The 20,813-nt window shown below is 42.9% G+C and overlaps 2 protein-coding genes across 10 annotated transcripts in view; one reads left to right on the top strand and one right to left on the bottom strand.

The window, feature by feature from the left end:
• The window catches only part of LOC118417721 (heterogeneous nuclear ribonucleoprotein H3-like), an 11,498-nt gene extending 7,060 nt beyond the window's left edge, over nucleotides 1-4,438 (top strand). For 7 of the 8 annotated variants that reach the window (XM_035823398.1, XM_035823396.1, XM_035823391.1 and 4 more), the window contains 6 exons: nucleotides 88-223; nucleotides 666-815; nucleotides 1,111-1,152; nucleotides 1,815-1,901; nucleotides 2,682-2,780; nucleotides 3,655-4,438. In XM_035823398.1, coding sequence (XP_035679291.1) covers nucleotides 88-223; nucleotides 666-815; nucleotides 1,111-1,152; nucleotides 1,815-1,901; nucleotides 2,682-2,780; nucleotides 3,655-3,860 — 720 coding nt within the window. In that variant the 3' untranslated portion in view covers nucleotides 3,861-4,438. The remainder of the gene's footprint in view (nucleotides 1-87; nucleotides 224-665; nucleotides 816-1,110; nucleotides 1,153-1,814; nucleotides 1,902-2,681; nucleotides 2,781-3,654) is intronic. The other variant, XM_035823395.1, reaches the window with a different exon arrangement.
• An 899-nt stretch (nucleotides 4,439-5,337) lies between these two features.
• LOC118417720 (apoptotic chromatin condensation inducer in the nucleus-like) lies at nucleotides 5,338-20,788 on the bottom strand. Of its 2 annotated transcripts, none has more exons than XM_035823389.1 (11): nucleotides 20,598-20,788; nucleotides 20,217-20,306; nucleotides 16,947-18,401; nucleotides 15,519-16,836; nucleotides 15,172-15,325; nucleotides 14,661-14,746; nucleotides 13,980-14,099; nucleotides 13,418-13,533; nucleotides 12,053-12,206; nucleotides 10,829-11,041; nucleotides 5,338-9,886 (listed from the first exon to the last, which is right to left on the bottom strand). In XM_035823389.1, the coding sequence occupies exons 1-11, from the start codon at nucleotides 20,610-20,612 to the stop codon at nucleotides 6,477-6,479; spliced, it is 7,131 nt and encodes a 2,376-aa protein (XP_035679282.1). In that variant the 5' UTR covers nucleotides 20,613-20,788; the 3' UTR covers nucleotides 5,338-6,476. The 2 variants fall into 2 exon arrangements, with proteins under 2 accessions (XP_035679282.1, XP_035679283.1); XM_035823390.1 differs by lacking the exon at nucleotides 5,338-9,886 and adding an exon at nucleotides 9,893-10,279.
• Nucleotides 20,789-20,813: the final 25 nt, after the last annotated feature.

Raw genomic sequence — 20,813 nt, 5'->3', positions numbered from 1 at the left:
TAAAGAGTAAGGCTCGTAGCTCGCTGTTTCTTCTTCCTCCAGAAGGATGCATTGATAGAATGGTCTTTCCTTCTTTCTCCCCCTCAGTTCTTCCAGCCACTGGTCCCCATGAAGGTCCAGATCCACTATGGCCCAGACAAGCGAGCGACAGGCGAGGCAGATGTGGAGTTTGCCTCTCATGATGATGCTGTAGCTGCCATGGCTAAGGATAAGGCCAACATGCGTAAGTGGAAATGTTTGTCTTGTGATAATCATAGTGGCAGTTCAAAACTCACACTGCCATATAGATGTTTGGTCCACCCCCTAGTTGCAAATGATTAACCTTTTGGACTGTTTATTTCTAAAATTGAAAGTCAAACCAGTTAAGCTCAGTCACTGAAGAGCTTATCTTCCACTTGTCTGTCTGACGACATTTATAAGTTCATTGTACAGGGTAATTCCCCTAGCTCTTTTCAACAAAGCAAACAGCAGAACATGGCTAAACGCCCTGACCTAAGGACTGCAACCCTTTCCAGCATGTCAGGTGAACAGCAATAGCTAGGATCCCAACTCCCAACCTCTTACTCTAGTAGCAGGGTCACTAGCCACTGGGTTCCCCAAACTACCAGTTATAGGTGAGCTGTTGTTGTCATGTTGAAAGTAAAATGGTTTATTTTCCTTCCCAGAACACCGGTACATCGAACTGTTCCTGGACTCCGAGGCTTCTTCTGGTGGTGGAGGCGGCGGCGGAGGCGGCAGTGGCGGAATGGGAGGTGGTAACTTCGGAGGTGGTCGCAGCAACATGGGTGGAGGCATGGGGGGGCACAGTGGAGATGGTGAGACAACACACCTTCTATTTGTACTGTATGAACATGAAGTCTAGATAAAAACATAGATTCAAAGGACAATTTGGAAAGAAATTTGGGTAGGGATTTTGCAGTGTACACATGTTAGATAGGTAGTTAACAGCATAGCCATTTAAAGCGTTCCCCTGTACTCTAGTATGATCAGCTGTTGTGTGCAAAGCTCTTAGTGTCATCTTTATTCTGGGTTGTTATACAATCATTGAATGGACAAAATGATGCGTCATAGATTAAACTTAAGACTGGAAAATGTTGTCTTCTCTTCCAGGATCTACAGGAGGTTTCGGCCAAGGCAATAGTGGTGGATATGGTGGGCTCTCGTTGATTCCAAATTTTTCACTGTCCTGACTCACACTAACCTTTCTGGGTAACCTTTACAAGTCTAACAGCCCAGGGCAGCAGTAGTTGGAGTGTGGAGTGTAGTTGGGCCACAGAAACATTGTTTTATGGATGACATCCTCTTCATTCGAATTCTGACATGACAGTGTTAAAAAATACACATGGGTCAATGATTTGATGGGGAATTTTATTTTATGTTTGTTTATGTTTTGAATGTGTCATCTATGGGAACCCCATTATGAGTCATGTACATATGGTTTGTATGTAGAGGTGTTAACATGTTTTACAGTGTTTGGAATTGTGGAACAGAACAAGATAGAGAACAAAACCTACTGACCAAACTGTCATCCATAGAATGAGCTGTTTGTGTGGCCTTGTGTCTGGTACCTGTCTTGTAACCGTCTTCTATGTCTGTTATGATGAGTATGAAGTGAAAACTGGTGAAAGTTTCAACTCCAGTTGTATGTAGGTGTAAGCAATCAGTAAATTGTATACAGTATTGTCTCCTGAAAATTGATGTCTCCTGAGAATTAATTAGTACATTGAGTCACTTATCTCACTACTGGTTATTGTATTCAGAAATTAAGTTACTTTGTTGCTGATGTCTGTATGTTGTTGTGTGTTCCCTTGTAGGGGGTGGAGCTGGCTACAATCAGGGGGGCATGGGGGGCTTCGGAGGGTTTGGTGGACAGGGCAACATGTCACAGGGTATGAACCAAGGTAGGTCCTTTTTGTTGGTCACAAAAAACTACATTTATTGCGGTACTAAGTTATATAGTGTAAAAAAAAGAACAGGTAGTGATAGTAAAATGTAGTATATGCTATGTTGGTCCTTTAAATGGAAGTCCACCATCGCATGACAGGTAAGGCATCTTGAAGGAATGTTTCTTACTCTTAGGGCATCTTCTCGGAGAAATGTTTATCAAGGCATCTTCTTGGATTGAGGACCGGTTCAGATGACATGTGGCAAGATGTCCTAAAAAGGCCAAACAAAACTCCAGAATAGTTATGAAATGACCGATTCTCTTCAACATGATACATGTACACGATAAGCCTTGCATTGTGTTAGTATGCACCCAATGGACCAAACCCATCCTAAGTTGTTCGTCAAACTGCTAAATGCCATGCTATCATTGTTTAAAATGCTAATTTGATGGAAGGTCAGGATCGGTCTATTGAACATGTTGTCGCCCTGGATGGTAAGATGCTATCTCAAAATGTAAGACTGTTGTGTAGCTTAAACAAGAGATTAAGCCAATGAGTACCTGTTTTGTTTGATCACCTTACTTCGGTTGTTCAGTAACAATTGTCCGAATAATGCCCGAAAAAATTCAGAGCAACTATAAAGGACAGAGCATTATTACTGACCTGTGCAAGGCTGATCATTCCCTCCCTCTGAATTAATTGATGTTAGAAAGCGTTCCACCTTTCTTGTGACCGGACTTCCACATTTTTAGCGCCAAGAAATAACCACCATGTTTTTGTTTGGCCTTCTTGAAGATGCCTCTAAGAACTTCACCCAAGGAACCAATGCCAATGGCAGCTTTGGGGCCTATGGTGCTCAGGACATGACCATGGCCCAGGCAGTAACAGGACAAGGTACACCCATTCTTCAGCCTGTCACCCAAGTTTCTTGTTCCCATTTTGAATTAGATGTTGTGTAGGTTGATTTGCATTCCCAATTGGCGTTACTTGAAAGTGATTCTGCTGGCACGGTATGGTGACATGGCCAAAATGTCTGCCTTGTATCATGTTCATGACTGTCATGTGGTTTTATAATGGGTTCTACAGTTCCATGTGCTCTCCCATTTTCAGGTAAGGATGTAGTCAGCTAGCAAGCTAATGTAATGCTACTTTTGGGGGTTTTCACGTATTCTTCAAAGACAAATAAGCAGGATGTTTACAACTCACTTTGTTGTGGTGTCCAGTTTACAGTTTCCATAGGCTGTTGATGTATTTGGTATTGAATAATGCTGTACATTTACCGCGAATTAGATGAACCCAGCTTCAGCGTTTGCCTTTTGTGATCTGGTTACTTGTGATAATTCTAAATAAACTGCCTTTCTGCAAGTAAAGACTTAAAGCATAAGTCAATGTTGATGGGCACAATTCATGCTAAGGTGCAGCTGTACTGATATGATAATATGGATGACACCCTAAAAACCCCAAAACAGAACCTATACCAAATGCTTGTAATTTTGTTCTTTCACATCGTGTTTGAAAGTCTTAGCTTTTAAGTGTCTGTTTTCTGATATTTATTTGGTTTGCATGTATTTCCTCATTTTGCTTCCCGTGTACAAATTGTAGTGGAGTCGCAGACTTTTTTTTCAGAAACATGAAAATTGATACTCATGCAGATCATGTCATCCACATAGTCATGTCAGTGTAGCCTAATGAAAGGCAAAGCAGCTTTGCATCAACTGAGCTGACATTAACATTAACTGTACTCCTCACACATTTGCCTTCTCTCCAGGTAACATGGGAGGCGGCTTCTATGGATCCGGTACCGGTGGCAACATGGGCGGCAACTACAACCAGCAGGGCATGGGAGGTGGCATGGGAGGGATGGGCGGAGGCATGGGTGGGGGCATGGGCAACATGGGCATGGGGAACATGGGCAGTCAGCAGGGCATGGGGTCCGGCAACATGATGGGACAGGGGGGAGGCTGGGGCATGTAAGGGAACACTTGGTAAGTCTTGCAGCATTCGTTGTACGACTTTCATCTCAAAGAATTTTCAAGCAGGCTGTGACAGAACCGCCAAGGATTTAAGACAGCCTTGTTGGTAACAGGATTTTGTTGTAACAGGACGTTGCATTTTGTACAACATATGCACGTCCATCTCAAGAAAGCCCTCAGTTTGCGATGTATGACGATTGTGATCATGCCCATAATGATAATTGAACATACACCTCTGAAAGTTGTACATGTTATCACTCTGACATGCCCATCAACATGGTTTAGTTTATGATGGTTGTCATTGGTTCTTTGTATTACACTGATAGTAAGGCATACTTTTTGTTAGGTGGTACAACTACGGACTAAAGACAATGGTTTAGAATCTTCAGGGGAGCTTTTTGTTCAGACTTATATTTCTTTCAATTGTGAGGGCAAGAACATTGCTACTCTAGAGAGTTGAATATGTATACAGACTGCCAATACATAGAGCTGACTTGACAGTACAGGAGTTGACTATTGACTAATCAGTGTATTGTTGTGACTTAGTGTTTTTTTACCAATAAATGCCATTCCCACGGATCATGGTTTTTGTGTTCTTTGTACTAGTAAGATTGGCAGGACACTAAACGTTCGTCAGTTTACTCAGCCCAATCCAGTCATCACAAGGGGAAGAACTGTGAAACGCATTAATCTATAACTTTGATACCCTATAAATGATCAGTCACAAATCAATCAGGTATGTAATGCCCAGAACTTGGCTCACTCACTCAATCTGACATGTAGACTGCACTAAAGAGGATTTGTTTAGACTTGCATAAAACAAAATGTTCTCCAAATGAGTGCATCAATTCAATATATGTTCCAGTCACTGTTGAAAGACTGCTGACAGATAACAAATCCAGTTCCTTGGTCAACTCTTGAATCTTTGTAGACTCCAAGTGAACATTACAAACCATCAAGTGGTTAAATTTTATTAAATTAGATCTTAGACTTATATCAAACAGTTGATATGCAGAAGTAGAGTTGACATTTTCTATCTTTGTCCAGAGAAACAAGCCCAAAACTCAAGCTTTCCTCCTGATTGTGGGGTATCTGAACATTAGGAACAGGAAGGGAATATTTTCTTGGATGTACTTTGTTTACCAGCAAATAAAAAGTCTAATTTTCAGGATTCAAGGCATGCTATTTCGTATTATTACTCATAATAGGGATAAGGGTGAGATGTAAGACCACAATACCAATGAAATACCATTTGTCATATGAAGCTGTGACAAAAGGCATTGCACTCAAGTTCAAGTATCTCAGAAATGAGTATTCTTTGATGTAGGGACTTGTACTTTAATGTGGAAGAGTAGCCTGAATTTTATTTTCAAAAATATTCAAACTCACTGGGTCTTGCTCATCCCCTCTCCTCAAGGTATCAACAGCCTTATGTAAACTCTATAAAAGTTCACTTATACACAAGAATACAAAAGGATTCAAAGGACATGTTGAAGTCTTTAATGCGGAAGAAAAGTATAAACAACTTGGTTAATTGTGCCTTACAAGCACTCTAAAGAAAGCAGTAATGTGAAAAACTAACGTTAGATTGTTACAGCACTTGTTCAGTACTCTACTTTAACACATCAAGTTTTAACCCAATAAACTCCAACCAAGCTTAACGGTTAACCTTTAGCATGTTAAGGACATTTGTCACATGGTCTGCCACACACATTCAAGTGTACACACATTCAAAAAGATAATCTGAGTTCCAACATTCATGTGAATTGTTATGAGCAAGAAGTTGTAGGACCTTTTTATAAACTCCTGTTTTCATATTTGAATACAAAAATGTATTCGAATTGTTCAAGGGGCTGCAGAAGATTAAGATTGTGGTATGACAGAAATGACCAGCTGGCTGTATTTAAGGATTTTGTGATGTGAGTTCTTACTATTGTACAATATACTCAGCAGATGCACTACTCAGCAAAAACTGTTCTTTTTTTTTTTTAAAAACAAAACTGGGGAACATGAACAACTGATAGAAAACACAAAGTGAACATATAATGTTCTATAAAATGTGCATGGGAACAACACTTGGTACTGCCACGTTACATGTACATTGCTCTGGTGCCATCTGAGGTTTCTAGGAATGACGTCCTCAAGAATACCATCAGGAGACACCTAAAGGAGAGGCTTGAACCCCAAATAAACTCACATGGGGTGCTTCATTCAAGAGGACATATGACATAATGTCCTTACAGCATGAAAAACAGACACATACATGAGTCTGCATACATTGTATGTTTATCCAAAAGGATACATCAAAGTTTCAAAGACATGTCAGCAATGAGCATTTACTAAAGTACTCGGTTAGTTTTAAAGAAGAAATTTTCCGTCAAAAATACTTAGTCCTGTTCTTACCGCACTGAAGGAGGAAAAGAAGATTCTGTTCTTTTTTTTTTTACAATACTAAGTTGAAGTACACACTTCTCAATAGAAAACAAGTCAGGAAAACAAATTTGTGCATAACATCTTTAAATCCCATTTCTGCAATGATCCAGGAAAAAAGAAACATACAAAATGTGTGGATCATGCTGCAAGTGAAGTGCCCAACAGCAATGTCTGTGCTAATGGTTCACACCATTTTGCCCTGTGCCTTGCATATTTCCTCTAATTCCAGAGCTTTCCGTTTGAAATCATTTAAAACCATTGACTTATTGGCAATGACATCGTGCAGCTCTTGGGGACACCTGTCTCCCAGACCCTGCTTCATTTGTTGTACTTGTTCCAATTCACTCGTTAGCTTGTCAATCATTTTCTTGAAGTTGCGCAGTTTGGATAGCCTCCCGCCGCGCTTGCCTCTATAGCGCACTCGCTGCTGCTGCATGCTCGGGGAGGCAGCAGCCTGCGTGAGCACCACCTGCAGGTAGCTAGCGACTACAGGAGCCGGAGCATTCTTCAGTCGAAATTGCTTGAGTTGATCAAGCACCTCAGGAGAGCGCAGTGCGTCCTCGACTAACTCTGGCGCCATCGGCGGCACATTAACTTTAGAGAGGAGGGACTTGGCAAAGTCTACAGAAGACTCTTCTTCTGCATCATAAACATCTTCCTCACCATCGCTAGTGACTGCCTCAGGGTCATAAAGCTCCTCACTAACCTGTTGGGGGTGGTGCCCTGGCCTATTGTAAGGAGAGGGTCTAGGATCACTATAAGATGGACCCCTATCTGTGTACCCCCTTCCAGGGTCACCAGAACCCTCAGGATCAAACTGACGTCTTCTTCTAGCCCATTCCTCTAGCTCTCGCTCCCTTTCCTCTCTACCAGGGTGCAGCGGTTCCCGGCCCCTGTACCTCTCATCAAACTCCCTAGGGTCTGGCCCTCTTCTCCGATCCAATTCATCCAACTCTCGCCTACGACTACGTTCATACTCGTAGAGTTCCCATTCCCTTCGGTCCCTCTCGTATGCCAATCTCTCTCTATCATACCTATCCCACTCTCCTCTCTCCCCACGATCCCTTCTATCAGGGTACTCCTCTGCCCGCCTGTAAGGATCCCTGGGAAGGGTATCCCTCAATGCTTCAGGGGGTGCTCGTCTGGGAGGATCCCGTAGAAGTTCAGTCTGACCTCTACTACCAGGGACATCACCCAACGACCCAGCACCATGGCTTCGAGGGGGTTCTCCCTGTAACCCACGACTACGGACATCGTAACCCCGGACATCAAGAGTATCCTCTGGCAACCTTCTCCCTAGCCTATCAGACTGTTCTGGGACACTCCTACCTCTGTCTTCGCCCGATCTACCCCATTCAGCCCTGAACTGACTTGAGGCCTCTGTTGGTTCCCTGACCTGTGTCTGAGACATGGCCTGTGTCTGAGATATGGCCTGTGTCTGAGATGTACTTTGTGACCATTGTCCTACACTCTGTTGAGAAGCTTCAGCAGACGCACTACTTGATGCCTCTGTGGCTGCCATTGCGGCCTGTACTATACTCGCAGCTGCCAACTCTGGCTGGCTTGCAGCTAGGTCTGTGGGCTGGACAACCCCCATGTTTATCAGCTGCGCTAGCAGCTGTACTTTTGCCTGTTCAACCTGGGGTTGCTGACTACCGGCCAACCCAGCAGCCTGCTGCAAGCCAGCAGATTGCGCTTGTTGTACCACCCCAGCCTGCTGGGTTTCCAACATGGAAGCTGGTTGTATCGTTGAAGCTTGCTGGGTTGACGTATCTTGGGTTTCACTCATTTCTAAACCATGCTCTCTGTAGTACTTTTGGATTCGTTCAACCAGTGCAGGCTGCTTCAAAATCTGTTCCACTGCCTCTCGAGTAACAATGTCAATACCCATCTGCTCTTGTAGATACTTAGAGATAAGGTCCCATGTAGTCATTGTGGTGGGTTTGGGCTTTTTTGGTACTTGTACAGTTTGCTGCACTGTTTCCTGCACAGCTTGCATCAGGAGTATATCTGATTTTAGTCCAGCCGCACGTTGGACCACAGGCTTGGGGGGTTCTGGTGTGGGGGGTTCTGGTGTGGGTAACAGTGGTGTGGGGGCTTCTGGTGTGGGTAAAAGCGGAGGTCTACCACTAGCTGCTGCCTGGTGTGACCAACCATCTGGGGGCTTATCCCACTTGCTCTGGGAACTATCAGGTTTAGACCATGGGTGCTGGCTAGAGGGCTTATCAGAGGCAGCAGTAGACCATGGGTGGGTAGCATAAGGTGTTTGTGATGTGTTAGAGCTAGCTTGGCTTGTACTTGTAGACCATGGGTACTGAGAATGACTACTGGTACTTTTTGTGCTTGAACTAGAGTTGCCAGTAGACCATGGGTGCTGGGTGTAACTAGCAGCCCTTCCTGTGTCTGTGCTAGGTTTGTTAGTGGACCAGGGGTACTGGGCTTGGGCAGTCTGAACACTAGGCTTGTTAGTTGACCAGGGGTATTGGCCTTGGGCAGTCTGAGTACTAGGCTTGCTAGTGGACCATGGGTACTGCCCCTGGGGAGTTTGAGCACTAGGCTTGTCAGTTGACCAGGGGTACTGACCCTGGGCAGTCGGAGCAGTAGGCTTGTTAGTGGACCAGGGGTACTGACCCTGAGCAGTATTGGGGACTGCGGCTCTGACTGGCTGAGGAAAGCCCGCGGCTCCTGGCGGAGGAAAACCCGCGGCTCCTGGCGGAGGAAAACCCACGGCTCCTGGCGGAGGAAAACCCACGGCTCCTGGCGGAGGAAAGCCAGTGCTACCAGGCAGCGCGGGCACTGCGGTAGTGTGGCGCTGACTAGCAACAGTGCTCGCTGCAGAAATCATAGAGTAGTATTTGTTACTGGAAGCAGCTGGATACGATATTCCAGCCTGCTGTCGTTGTTTTGAGTCCTGGAGGGCAGCCCATTCACGCTTCAGGCGCTCCTCTTCAAGTTTCCGTTGCTGCTCTAGGATGATCTTTTCTTGCTGCAGCCTCTGCTTCTCTTGTGCCAAGTAACGAGCATTCATCATCGTGTCCTGATATGCTCTTTGCATCAACATTTGATGATTGGACGATCTGGCAGGGCTTCTATTATATCGTCTGCTCCTTGAACGACTTCGCCTACGTTGACTGTCACTACTGCTGTCGCTGCTGCTGTTGCTATAACTACGCCTGCTGCGTTGCCGCCGCCGCCTGCCATCGCGGCTTCTACTTCTACTTCTGCTTCTACCTCTACTTTTGCTTCTGCTAGCACTCCTGCCCCGATCTCTACGCCTTCTTGGGCTTCGGCTTCTGCTGCGCCGTCTGTGCCCACTTCTGTCTCTATCTTTACTCCTACTTCTGCTTCTACTTTTCTTTCTTGTTAGCAGAGTAGGTTTTCCCTCAGACTGACTCTTTACTTTAAATGAAATAGCCTCTCTCTTTGCTCGACCTTGATCTTTGTCTACCCGCCCAACTTTTCTAGCAGCCCCCCCACTTGCAGTAACTGTACTGGCAGAACGGCCACCAGCAGAGACCTGCTGTTTACTCTTTTCTTCTTGCTTCTCAGGAGGTGGCCCGAAGTGGGTAAGCAGTGAATTCTCTCCTTCTGTCTCTGAAACAAAAACACAAAACCCCGAAAATGTTAGGGACATTGGGATGCAGTGCTTGTTTCTTGTAGACTGTTGTGCTGTCAACCACAACATAACCGTGTACTTTGTATTATGTCTTTTGTTGGTTAGTCGGTAGAAGGAGGTTACATCTGTTGGGAAATACTTTTCCTTGATCCTCCTTATTTAGTAACGACCATTCTCTGTACTGCATTGTATCATCTTTTCATATAAGCCATTTTAATTACAATAGAATTACATGATGACAAAATAAGAGTTTTTATAATTACATGTACATGATAACAAAATAAGAATTTTTATAACAAAATCAGTCTACACAGTGATCATACGCTTTAATTCTCATACAAAATGTGTTAAAACTCTCTTCATCTGTGTTTCTGTAAAAGATAAACAGATTTGATACAAGTTAAGCATTGAACATTCCTTATCGTGTCTGCTATAGTTTGAAGGTAGCAACTTTTTTTAGACAGCTGGAAGACTGAAAATAATCATGGAAGTTTAACATCTTTTATTCCATAACAATTTCTACTGAGAATTATGTAATGTGGTTGTATGGTTTTGATGTTTTTCGAGGAAAAAAGTATTTAGATGGAGTTTTCTCCAATTAAAGAAAAATGTCAAAGACAGATAAAGTGAGCTTGACGATGTAGCCTCAAAATTGTGTAGCTCTCCATTTTGAAGAAAATAACAGACTCCTGAAGACAAAGTTACGATCCTGCAACCCGTTCATAGAAAAATCCCCTTTGTACTGAGGATGACCATTTGGTAAAAATGAACAAATAGCAGGTCTCATGCCATGGTACGAAATGCTCTCTCCTGTTGTATGGTGTTGATCCGATTGCCAAAAAGGACAATGTCCACTGAAAAGTAGAAGAACAAAGACAGCATCAGCTTGAACAATCTGCACAGCAGAAAAAACAACTCACTTGCACGGACACGCTGCACCTTCTTGGTTCCTTTACTGCCCTTATGCTCCAAGCTGGACATGTCTAAGTCGTACGAGTGAGAGCCGGTCGTGATTTGTACAGTTGGCTCGTGATTTCGCGAGGCCTTCTCCAACAAAATGGTGTGGAGGGCCATGTACGGCATCCAGCAGGTAAAGACGTCTCCAAATCCTTGCTGCCACTGCCAGGTGTAGTCTGGAAGAAGAAATCATATCTAGTAAAAAAAAGGTAAAAGTAGTCCCATAGCCTTTTTGAGACCATCAGGTCAGTACATTCATAAAACTGTGTTTACGGCACAGTATTAGAAGGCAGAGCTCATCCCTCTCCTTCCACTACCCTTTTTCTCTTCAACCGAAGCCAGGTGCATTCTTACACCAACAACGTTTAGATACGTTGGCAAAAAAAGGAAACTTTGTGTGACCTGTGGAATTCGTACCCACTAACCCAGCCACTCAATGGAATTTTTTACATATGCTCTACATGTCTAGTAAAGCTCTTCTTCTGGACTTTGTTCAATCTGCCCATTATCAAACTTTATATGACAAAACCAGTAGCTCAAGCAACAGTGACTATAAGCAGGAGTAGAATAAAGGAACAAAATATCTTTGCATTCCTTGTTGATAGTAAGACTACGAGGACTTATTCACTGTGATGGTATTAAATTGCACAGTACTTTCATGAGCAATTGTATATACATACTGTAACATGGCATTTTCCCGCAAACATACAGGGATCCTCAGTTCTTACCTTTAGCCTTTCTTCACTACTGCACCTGAAGACTTACCATTTTTCATATACAAACTTTAACTGAAGGAACATCAAAACATTAAAGAATCTCAGAAATACATGTACTCTGTTTCAAATGCAATCTAATTACTAATGCAATTTCTTGCACAGGTTTGAGTACAAACTCCTTTCTTTTATTCAACAAAGTGACCCTTCTTTTTTCACTTTTCACATATACACGTGTATAAATCAAGCAGAAGAGAGACATACAGCAGTCTCCCTAGCCGCTGCAGATTACGAGTATGAAGCCTAAATCACACTTGTAGTGGCCCTTCCACTGGTCGGGCACTAGAAGCTTGATAGCCAACACCTTTAAAGTCAGCAAGACTGGGAAATATGGTTGATTTATGCATATGTTTTCTTGAAATGCTATTCATTTTGTATCACTTACCTGCTACAAGACAGATACATAAATCTCACCTTTGTTGTTCAGGTCGCTTTTGGTAGCACAGCGTAGCCGTACGAATGACTTGGATTTGCTACCAAGATCGATGACCATCATGTTAGTCAGGTCCAGACAAAAACAAAGGTCTCCACTTGACTTAGATGTCAGGTATACAACATCCTTCTCTTTCTGTATGGACAATATGCACACATACCTTGTTAAAGGTTAAGTCATAAAGAACAATCCCTATTCACTGAACATAGAAACATCACTAAGTCTGTTTTTCTCCAATATGTGCTCTGTAATAGGAGCTTTTTGGACGTTAGGCCATACCAATTTAATTTGTTGGTTCTCGGATTTTTTCAGAAAAAAGTTGGAGCGACAGGGCGAAAAAAAAAAAAAAAAAAAAAAAACTGCAACAAGTCTGGATTCAGGTCCAGAGTTTCAGGTTGGTAATTCCAGACCTGAAACCATGGTATATGTGTGGCAGAATACTTATCCAGTTACAATTACATGAAAAATTTGCATGTAAGCATACATTTTATATTTAATTTCAACAATACAAATGCAAAATAATGTGCAGTATTACAGAAGTACACACAGTAATAAAGCTTAACAGTTGTAATAAATCATCATAGTAAATCATTAACAACATTAAAAAACTTTTAAAAAGGTTGAAAAACTTTTTCAGCATAGTATAATGTCTAATGTATGTTAGCAACAACAGCAAGAAAATGACTTCATTTCACCCAAAAAATAAAAGAGTGCCTGAAACATCTGATTCATTATTCTCTTTGTGAAAGCTGCAGTTTAAGCAAAAAACGATAGAGGCGTGCTCATTTGCATGAAATTGCATCTCATTTACATACTTGTGACTGGCTACATGGCGGCCATTTTGGTTTGCCGAATCGTCATTTTTCAGCACAAATTTCACGATCTATTGGTGGTTTTCGATGATTTACAACACGAAGGAAAACTTAAGCAGGTGATAGTTGTTTTTGCATGTCCAGTACTTGTTTCAGAAGTTTTGTTTAACTGAGCCGAAGTTTGTCCAGCAACTTGTAGGTACCATGTAACTCTCACGAACATGCAAATGAGTTCTCATGAACATGCAAATAACCTCATGGATTTTTTTTTTTTTTTTTTTGAAATTGGGAAAAATAGAAGCGGCGATTCCGAGAACCAACAAATTAAATTGGTATGGCCTTAACTACAAAAATAGGTAGGTACACTCAGTCAAAAATTGGGTCCATATCTCCAATTTTGCGTGCAAAAAAGTGCACACGCACCTGGTCTTTCAAGCCCTGCCAAGGCAGTATACTTTAAAGCTCATAGTACCAACAGGTACAAATTAAAATCACTGGCCATTCCAGGGCGGAAGCTAGTGAGGCCACACATACCTTAACGGCTGCATTGATGATGACATTTTCCTCCTTGGTGAAACTGTACCATTTGTCCTTGTCTGCCTCCCATTGCCAGGACAACTGTACACCATCCACCACACTGGCTTCTGCAGCTGTGTTATAGAAAACCTCAAGTATGATTATCAAAACTAATAGAACCACAGCGTATTGTTTGTTCCGCATAACCAGGAAACTGCTTCTAGGTATGATGTCAAATCTGAGAACTAGGTACTTATTTTCACCTGAGCCTAGTGAGGAAATACATATAAGAGTTTTAAAATTGCCTTTCCCAAGGGCTTTTCTGATGACACAACACTGGGGCCTGCTAGGGATGCCAACCCAGCACCTTCAGATTCTCATAAACACCCCTAACCAGAAGAGCACCTTACCACCTTTACCAATCCATCAGTCAATATTACTGCTATATTTTGGAACCTTCAACATAATTCTAAGTAACATCCTTGTTTCTTGCACTGAGACTAAGAATGGTAGAAGAACTTGGCTGTATGTGACTGTGAACACTAAGAGTAAGACCTGATCATGGCAGTTTCCAACTTACCCAGATCCCCCATGACACTCCTCTTGAGTTTGACCAGGTGCACACCACTCTGGTAGTGAGCCCTCAGGTCTTCCAGGGAGCTGATGTCTCCCTTCTCACACAGGCTACAGCACAGCAGGCCTGGTGGGATGATAAACAGTCACGTTTGAAGGAATGTCATAAACAAATCATACAAAACCAGAGTGCAAGTGATATTTTACAAATGCTTCTGATTGATTATGCAAAATAAGGTTCCCATGTGCATAAATCATCCCAATAATGATCTCCTTTACCCGATTAGACATAAGTTGTTTAAAATAATCATATGATTATGAAAGACTTTTTTAAGCAAAGAATCTGACTGTAGCATTTCAGCATCATATAAATGTGGCCTTTATGGACGGTACTTTATGTCTTATGATGTTGACATCAACTTTACTCCTAACACTGGAAGTATGATACTATGAAATCCCTGACATTTACTACCTATGGAGTTTCTGTTACTGTTTTCTCATTAATTAGGTCTTCATTTGCATAACTCACTATTTGTCAATGCTCTTCTCAGTCGGTATACTTTTGAGAGAGCATGTGATTGATAAGTTGGCCATTAGAAAGAAATGACAACATAGAAGCTTTTACACTTTCCCCTTGACATAAAAATAAAGGTTTATATTATAAATACATTTCACAACTTCATTGTACCTTCTGTTTGCTGGTTGGCTACACTCAACCTCTGCAGTAGTCTCACATGATTTGCTGCAGTCTTGTGATCTTCCTGCTCTTTCTCACTGGAATGTGGTGAGAAAAATAATTCAGGGTTGTAGTGTCAGGAATCCATCAGAAACAAGAGTTTGAACATCTGACACCTAAGGGAAATAACTTGTGTTTTTCTTGTTTGACTATCGTTCATTAGTTCCAGAAATAAGGTGTTGAATAAATTCCATTTAAAGTTTCAACACTTTCTGTCTCTCTCCAGTTAACATGACTAGCATCACTTCCTACCAGCCTGGGGACTAACTTTGAAAAGCCATCCTCCCCATCCTGCTAGTATCATGCCTCACAATTCTGCCACTCTACACCATTGAAATGGACAGATACCAAGGCAAAAAAAACTCACACCAAAAACAATGAAATTACCATTATCTTACCACTGTTCATTTGTTTAAAAAGTTAAACATTACCCTTTATTTGGAACAAGTATCCTTTTTTTTACCTTAAATGTAAGGCTCCACAGGGCTCACAGAAAAGTGGGAGCCATGAAACGCCCTTCTCGCCAGCGTTGTCGGAATGTTTACTGCCTTGGAAATGCTCTGCTGCATTGGATCGCCGCACTGTGATGTTGCACAGCTGACAATTCACAATTAATGCTGTACAGATACAGAACAGAGTTTACTGTAGCATGTGAAGAAATGTGGCCTTTTTGTAAAACAAATCTTCAGTTCTTCAGTACAAGTACTTAATTAAGCAAACATCTAGATTCTAAGGCCCAAAATAAAATCAAGTGTGAAACGAGCAGCAAGGATAATGGAAATGTAAACCTAATTCTTATCTAACACTTACTTCCAAATATGGAGAGCTCAATGTGTTTGATAGTGTTGCAGTGAGTCTTGGCCAGCCATGCCCTGGCTTTTATCTGGCAAACTTCACACCACATCCACTCATCAGGCTTCCATTGAACCGTCTGTTTCAGTCTGTCAGTTGGTTCACCCTGGGCAGGCTTTGCCTTTACTTCAGCACTAGTAGAAGCGGTTTGGGCCTCAGCAGAGGCAGTTTTGGTTGCACGTTCGTGCTGCCTTGTAGCCACCCATGCATCCTCTTCCATTGGGTCGGGTTTGGGCTCTTTTTTCTTTCTCTTCTTTTTGTTGGATGTGTTGGCTGTTTGCTCTTGAGTATCTCTGTCTGTTCCCTCCTGAGGAGACATGTTGGTTTTCTTCTCTTGCTCAGAGATGTCAATTTTCTTTTGTTGCTCAGAGGTGTCGGTCTTCTGCTCTTGCTCACTTGTGTCAGCTTTCTTCTCTTGCTTGGAAACATCAGTTTTCACCTCTTGCTTTTCCTCTGCTGTCTTTACGGGTTTCTCTCCATCCACTTGCTCCCATAATTCTGCCTCCGGAGACGCTGCCTTCTTGTCCATTGTGGCAGACTCTCCGGTGTCAAGAGACTGATCAAGCTCCTCTAACCCTTCAAGTAGAGCATTAGGAGATGCCTGTTCTTCCACAGATTCTTCTGCTTTTACGTTTCCTGGCCCGGCCTTATCTTCTTCTTTTACCACTTTTTCCACATTGGTTTTCAGATGGAGCTTGATCTTAGTGTCATCTACAGGTACATTAGACTGCTGAGGCTCTTCCTTTGCATCCTCTTGTGCTTTTGTTGGCAAGTCAGTCTCCATTGGCTCTTCCTTGACAGTCACAGCACTTGCTGCTGGTTCCAGCTTTCTTCTCTTAGACTCAGGCATGTCACTGTCTTCAGAAGTTTCCCTTTCCTTCCTTACTATTGTCTTGGGAGGCTCTGAGGTATGCTGACTGGGCCCAGATTCTTTAAGATCTGCAGTTTTGACTTCTGAGGATTCTGGTTTTGTCTCATCTTTGTCATCTTTAATTCCAGCGCTTCTCCCTCTGCGCCTGGTAGGGGGAGCTGCTGTCACAGTTTCCTCTGGTCCACTTCCAGCACGTTTGACTTCTTCATCTTCAGACTTCTCATCTTCCTTACTTCTTTGCTCTTCTTGATCCTCTTTGGATGCTACAACAGGAGGGGCCACTTTAGCTGCTTCTTCCATTTTTTCCTCCCCATCATCACTTGACTGTTCGATAAATGTTGCAATGGCAGCTTCCAAGACTGAAGTATTCTCACCGTCATCTTTATCACCTGTTTGCTTAGTATCCTGAAAGGAAGTAAAAGAAAGTATGAACACTTGACTTATCTCCAAATCTAAAAAATAACATTGTATTGGATCACACTGATTTGACAGTCAAATGTCACCTTCCACCTTACCTGTGTATCAGTCTCAGGTGGGAGGCTGGTTCTGCCTCTGCCTCGCCCTCTACCACGCCCTCCTCTGCCCCGCCCCCGTCCTCGCCCAGCCTGGCTTCGTCTTCCTTTTCTTGGGGAGATCTCTGTGTTCTCAGTTGTCTCAGGCACAGATGATTCAGCTGTGGAGCTTTCAGACTCCATGGGTTCTTCTCTTTGATCCCCAATGGGTCCCTTTTCCTCTTTGGCCTCTGATATGTCAGGTTGTGCAGATGATTTTGCTGCTACAGTTTCTTGTAGTCGAAGGGTTTCTGCTTCTTTGTCTGGGTGAAGAGGAATCTCTTTTTCCTCTGCCGTTTGCTCTGAGCATTCCACTTCCATGGGCTCTTCTTTTCCTTCTGTTTCCTTGGATGACTCAGGCTCTGATTCAGGTTTGGATTTCTCTGATGTGATTGGTTCTTCCTTTAGACCAGCATCTGAGGCTCTCAGCTTTGTATCTGTACCTGGCTCTTGTGCATTTGCTGCATCCACATTTTCAGACAGCTGGGCCTCATTATTTTCCACAATGGCTTTTGACAAATCTGTATGAGCATCATCCTCTTCCTTGCCATCACTATGTTCCATTATTGTTACTTCAGGTGGTTTGGGCTCCTCTATGTTGGACTGTTCCTCTAGTTTTTCTTCAGGCTCAGCCGTGCCTCTCCTCCCTCTCCTTGTGGGACTAATGGTTTCTTCCTGATCTTGAGAAGACGTTCCTGCATCTTCGGACACCTTTCCCCTCTGACTCCTCCTTCCTCTCCTTGTCGGAGCCCCTGAATCTTCAGACATCTCAGGTTCTTCTATCTCAGTTGGTTGTTCTTCCTTATCTTCACTACTTGACGGTTCCTGTTGAGTAGCCACTGCTTCCGCATCCTCAATGACATGTACACTTTCACCCTGATTCTGGGACAGGGACTGTTCTTCTTCTGTTTTAGGTGTGTTTTCTTCGGGCACATCTTGACTTGTTATCTCTTCCACCTCCCTTTTGCTGTCATCTTCCACTTCCAATGGTTCTGTTTCCTCTATATTGGGCTGTTCCTGTACTTTTTCTTCAGGTGGATTGACAGCCTTTCCTCTCCTACCCCTCCTGGTGGGACTGATGGTATCTTCCTGCACTGGTGCAGATGACTCTGGTTCCTCAACATCTACCTTCTGTGACACCCTACCTCTAAGGCTCCTTCTCCCCCTCCTTGTTGAGCCTTCTGAGTCATCAGTTGTCTCACTCTCAGATATCCGAGGCTGTCCTTGATTTCTCTTTCCTGTTGGTAAGGGAGAAGCCTCTTCTTCAGTCTCTGAAGTCCCTGGCTGCGCTGCTGATTCTGTCGGAATGTCTTCTGATTGGCTGGGAGCATCAGACTCATGTTGCTTCTCCTCTTCTGTTGACTCATTCACAGGTTTGTCTGTGTCGGTAGACTGCAAGTCTGTGTCAGGTGACTTCTCCTGTAAGAGGAAGCACACTTTAGCAAGCTGTAGTCTGACTAAATCAAGCACAACAAGCCCAAGCAGCAAGAGATTATGTAACATATGCAAATCAAGCTGTATCCATTTTTAACCATTATTAGCACTTGATCTCAACAGTCACAAAGGTAAAAGATTGATACCGATGCTATAGCTCACAAGTACCCTTCATACGCTGCACTAGAGGTGGGTACTGCAGGGCTCCAGACTAACTTTTTGACCTAGGAGCATGGCGCTCCTAACTCCTAAAACTTAGGAGCGCCAGCAAAAAGTTAGGAGCACCACTATGAAAGGTTGGGAGCACAAGCAAACGTCTCAAGCCATACAAAATATTACTCCAATACCGGTAATCAATGTTTTTGACTAGAGGTGGGTATGGCTTAAAGAATTAATTAGGGGTGTTATATATTATATATAGTTACCCAGTAACCAAACAAGAAACAAGAGAATACATGAGATCACTTTCAAGTAATACAACACTGATTCCTTACAATATATGATTTTTATAATGTTTCATAAGTTAATACACACAATCAGGAAGAGTAAATTAACCTTACTGCTAAAGGTGAAACTTGACTGTTACATATACAACAACAACAAACTAAAGAAGTCTGCAAGAAAATCTGCAAACCAACAGAGGAGAAAGTGTAGCCAGGACTGTCAGGTACATCTTGTATTTCTTTTGTATCTCTTCTACTCTGTTAAGAACATAGCTGAAAATAGATGCACTGGAAAATTAGAGGTTTACTGGTAGCCTGTAACATCAGTGTTAACTTTTATAGAAAAATCTGTGTACAAACAATTCATATTTTCAGTTGAAAAAATGTAGCAGAAAAGATGTGTTCGAAGGGCAAATCAATCGAACTTTTCCCAACAAACAACATCTATTTATCGGTCTTTTGAAAATAAAGACTGCAACAAAAGTAATATCTGAAGGAACCGTGAAAAAATCGCGACCTCCGTTCAACATTTTCTACGACTTCAGTGCCGACACAGCCCCCCTCCCCAGTTTGTCATCGTCGCATTAGCTGTTGTTTTTCCCGCATTCCACCGACAAACAAGCAGAAAAAACCTCCAAAAGAATTCTATACATGTACTTATCACCAAGGACTTTAGGCATTCGATGAGTTTTCGTCAAAGTTACACGCTTTTGAAGCGTTCCTGCGTGATTTTTCCCGCGATCACAGCGGGGATATCAGATATTCCACCAATAATGGCGGCCGGGCGAGCTACGTCACGCCGAAATGGCCAATGGGGTGCGACTCTCGCGATTCGCGAGATGTGAGTTACTGCGAGACTTGCGCGAGATTTGAATTAGAACCAAAATGGCGGCTCGGTGAAGGCCGAAATCGGCGAATTTTGAACTTTGAGCGAAGTTTTCGGGGGAAAATAAGGGCGTTGCTCATTTTTTTTGTTGGCGCGCCGTGCGACCAGCATTTAAAGAATAGGCGCATTATTAAAATTACGGTCGCATTGCGACCAAATCTAGTCGCAGTCACGAGCCCTGGTACTGGTACAGGAAATTCAGGTACAGGTACGGTTCATGTCCCATACCGGTACCCACCCCTACTCTGCACCACTTGAGTTATATCTGGATAAATCATGGTCATGTGCTTCATGCAGCAACTGTCACTGACATAATCAGTTAACAGGTCATGTGAAAATCCCTCAGTGAAAACCATCATGTCTTGTACTACTGCGCTTGCCTTCTGAGTCTCTCCTAGAAAATGTACAAATATACACATACTAATACAGAACAAGACACTCTAATGCAGATTCCACACTGGCTATACTTGCCAAAGGAGTGTCTTCAGTTTCTTCTGCAGCTGCTGCTCTAGTCCTGCCTCTGCCGGCACCTCTTCCCCGACCCCTTCCTCGCCGACCACCCTGCAGAAACGCAGCAAGCATATCACATCATTTGGTAGACTTATGAAGGACAGCAAATCATGGCCAAAAATCTTCTTTGTATAAAAGTGTTGTGGTTTTGAAACACTGTATTTGCCATCATGCTTAACTTGTTAAATTTTCAGACCAGCTTTGATATGTGAAGCCAAATCATTCCTCCCAGCCGCTCCACCTAATGTTTTCACATCAAATTCTGACGCGTCAGGTTATGCCCCCCTCCCCACCCAGCTAGATTTCCACAAGAAATGGAGCTAAAAATAAACATTTTTCTACCTTAGCCCTGGTCATCTTTCTTCTGTGTGCTGTATAGGCGACACTGGTTCTATCCTTGGGGAAAACAAGCCCGTAGATGATCCTCAAAAAGGCATGCCGACTTTGGCAAATCCTTGAAAATCTTTGCAGCACGCGGCAAAAAACACTCGGAGCAAAGAATAGTGGGATACGTCTAGGCTATTCCATTAAAATACGGGGAAGAACAGTAATGTTTTT

This window comes from Branchiostoma floridae, chromosome 6, assembly GCF_000003815.2.
Source record: "Branchiostoma floridae strain S238N-H82 chromosome 6, Bfl_VNyyK, whole genome shotgun sequence".
NCBI lineage: Eukaryota > Metazoa > Chordata > Leptocardii > Amphioxiformes > Branchiostomatidae > Branchiostoma > Branchiostoma floridae.
This window is presented reverse-complemented; position numbering and strand designations above follow the sequence as displayed.

Coding starts and splice junctions, on each gene's coding strand:
- LOC118417720 (XM_035823389.1), bottom strand. Junction 18,402..20,216: donor AAACTGAAGACACTCCTTTG/GCAAGTATAGCC, acceptor TTCCTCTTACAG/GAGAAGTCACCTGACACAGA. Junction 11,042..12,052: donor AAGCGACCTGAACAACAAAG/GTGAGATTTATG, acceptor TTCTTCTTCCAG/ACTACACCTGGCAGTGGCAG.